Consider the following 2914-nt stretch of genomic DNA (forward strand, 5'->3'; position numbering starts at 1 on the left):
TTTAAGCATTTGGGTTATTATTATTCCACGGTTTGTCAACTTCGGAAGCTACAAGAACAGCAGGCGTAATGTGTCGTCAAACAAAACAAGGCCCCGGAGCAGGGAGCGAGTTCGGGGCTTCACGCCCTCATGCAATCTAGAATCATAAGAAATTGACCGACAACTGAGAAATATAGCTGCTCCAGGGCATACTCCTTCCTACATGATGTCAACACTCTAGGCTGCAAAACTGAAGACAGGGACAATCATTTTGCCTTTTATTCTCTTCGTACGCAGTTATCGTTCTCCTTTACCTCAAACAGACGCAGCAGCTCCCTGCTGCTTGTGCGCAAACTCGATACCCTTCTCGATGCTGGCCTTCAGCTCAGCCTTCAACGCCTCGAGTGCCTTGGCCTCGTAATCGGTCACTCCCTCCAGGTCGGAAGAGATGATGGACTCGACACCATTCTTCCCAATCTTAACTCTGGACGCAAAGAATGGCAGCTCAGTTAGCTCGGACTGGACATACGTGCACTCGTAAACATCTGGATCACCAGCCAGCGCACGGAGTGATGACTCAACAAATCTGGCGGCGGCATATGCCATGGACAGGGTAGCAGATCCAGCACCAGCTTTCGCCTCCACCACCTCTGTCCCTGCATTCTGTATCCTCTTTGTCAGCTCTTCGGTTTCCTCATCCGTGAAGGTGACAGATGGCCTGGTCTTGGACAACAGAGGTAGGATTGTAATTCCAGCATGACCACCAACAACTGGGACATCAACGTCAATGAGCTTGAGGTCCTTCTTCTGAGCTACAAACGTGTTAGCTCTGACAACATCTAGGGTGGAAACTCCGAAAAGCTTCTTGGGGTTGTAGACACCCTTCTGTTTCAGAATCTCAGCAGCAATCGGCACTGTGGAGTTGACTGGGTTGCTGATAATATGGATAAAGGCCTCAGGGCAATTGTCTGCGACAGCCTCAATAAGCGACTTGACGATGCCCGCGTTGATGTTAAACAGGTCATCACGAGTCATGCCTGGCTTTCTTGGGACCCCGGCAGGGATGACAACAACATCCACACCTTTCAAGCAGTTGGCTAATTCTGCGGGGCCAGTAAAGTCCATGACCTGAGAAGGTGTGTTGCAGTGGCTGAGATCAGCAGCGACTCCCTTGACATTCGCAATATCATACAGGCGCAGTTCTGAGACCAGAGGAGACATCTTGATTAACAGGCCCAATGGCTGCCCGATGCCCCCAGCAGCACCAAGCACTGCCACTTTGTAAGATGCCTCAGGTAGTATCTGAGCCACAGACTTTGCCTTTGGCACAACCCTTGTGGTGACAGATGCCCGAAGAGGTGCGGTCTTGCCGAGGAATGAGGATCCCAATTCAAAGTTAACTGATGACGACGATGCCTTTAAGACACCATAGCTTGTGATGCCATGGCTCCTTGGCCTTGAAACCAAAGCGGCCTGAGCACTAACTGAAGTCATGGTAACAGCTGATGCCATGTCCTACTGCAGGAACAGAGTTATATATGAGATTAATATACAGTGGTAACATGCAGCGTCTAATTACAAGTTCCATCTAAAAAAATTGAACTAGACTAACAGCCCAATACAGTGGTAAATGCAGATTCTAATTAAACCATCCATGGAGTAGATGTACGAACATTCGAAATAAAATGTAACGAGAATAAAACAAGGGCATTTGATTGTAAGTTATACTATGTATTTGCTTGCAAGCATCAATGGAACAAGGGATGGCAAACTATTTCCTCCCTTCATTTTGAACACGAAAGGAACTGTACTAATTATGAATTACTGTAATGAAATAGGAGTTCAAATTACACGTAAACACTTGTGACATTTCTTCCCCGACCGCGGAATTTAAACAAGTACTAGGTAGAATCAGAGATAAATTTCCCTAGGTAGAATAATGAGAGGAAGCTATTTCTATTCAGAATGCAGCAATTTACGGCTTTGCTAAACATGATGCAGGGCTGTACGACACGCAGACAATCAGATCCCTGGATCTGTGCAAGGGGGGCCGTCTGTATGATGGCACTGCACGAAAATCTTGCACAATGGCTCATCTCACAATAGCAATTTAGTAACCTATATGACTCCGCATAATATGCTGCCACGAGCAGGGGCGGATCTAAATAGTGCGGCGACACACCGAGAAATTGCGGAGGTGCCCTCCCCTCCCTACCCTGGCGGGATCGATTGATTTTAACAACAGAGAGAAACTGGTGCTGCGCCGGATGAGACGAACCAACCTATATGCTCATACCTGGAAGGAAGGAAGGAGACCCAATCAGTCGGCAGGGAGTGGGACGGGGCGTAGACAGCAGCAGGGCGCCGATGAAGTAGGGGAGCGGCGGCGGCGAAGCGCGGCCCGAGGGGGCGGGGTTGAGGGGGCGTCGGCGGTTGGTGGGCGGAGGCAGCGGCCCTTGGCTCACCCTTTGGTGTTTTTCTTGGTTGGGGGCAGGTGGCTCTGGACTCCTGGTGATAAATAAATAGCTGGGCTGGGCAGCGGCGGTGGCGGCGCACGAGAGAGAGAGAGATCGGCTTTGATTTTTATTGCGCTGCCTCGCTCGCTGGACGGTAGCCTCGGAGACAACGGGCTGGCTCTGCCGTTGGCCGACGCTCCTTTCTCCGTCCGCCGTTAGGTGGACCCGGTACGGGGGGCAGCTGGGGCAGGGGGGTCTTGCCTCCGTGTAGTTCTTGGAGATGTTGTTGTGCTTCCCTCAAATAAATAAATCAAGATACACACTTGTGCTTGTATAGGTGAAATGGAATAATAATTACTCCCTCCATTTTTATATACACAAGGCCACAACCTAATATTACATGTACTAAGGTATTTTCGTTTAATGGGATCATTAATACATTGCATGCATGCAAAGAAGGGATAGAAAGCTGATTAGAG

General features: G+C 49.3%; 1 protein-coding gene across 1 annotated transcript; it reads right to left on the minus strand.

The window, feature by feature from the left end:
• LOC109772367 (malate dehydrogenase, chloroplastic) lies at positions 1 to 2536 on the minus strand. Its single transcript, XM_020331051.4, has 2 exons — positions 2276 to 2536; positions 1 to 1497 (listed from the first exon to the last, which is right to left on the minus strand). The coding sequence occupies exon 2, from the start codon at positions 1489 to 1491 to the stop codon at positions 295 to 297; it is 1197 nt and encodes a 398-aa protein (XP_020186640.1). The 5' UTR covers positions 1492 to 1497; positions 2276 to 2536; the 3' UTR covers positions 1 to 294.
• Positions 2537 to 2914: the final 378 nt, after the last annotated feature.

The sequence above is a fragment of the Aegilops tauschii genome, chromosome 1 (genome assembly GCF_002575655.3).
Source record: "Aegilops tauschii subsp. strangulata cultivar AL8/78 chromosome 1, Aet v6.0, whole genome shotgun sequence".
Classification (NCBI taxonomy): domain Eukaryota; kingdom Viridiplantae; phylum Streptophyta; class Magnoliopsida; order Poales; family Poaceae; genus Aegilops; species Aegilops tauschii.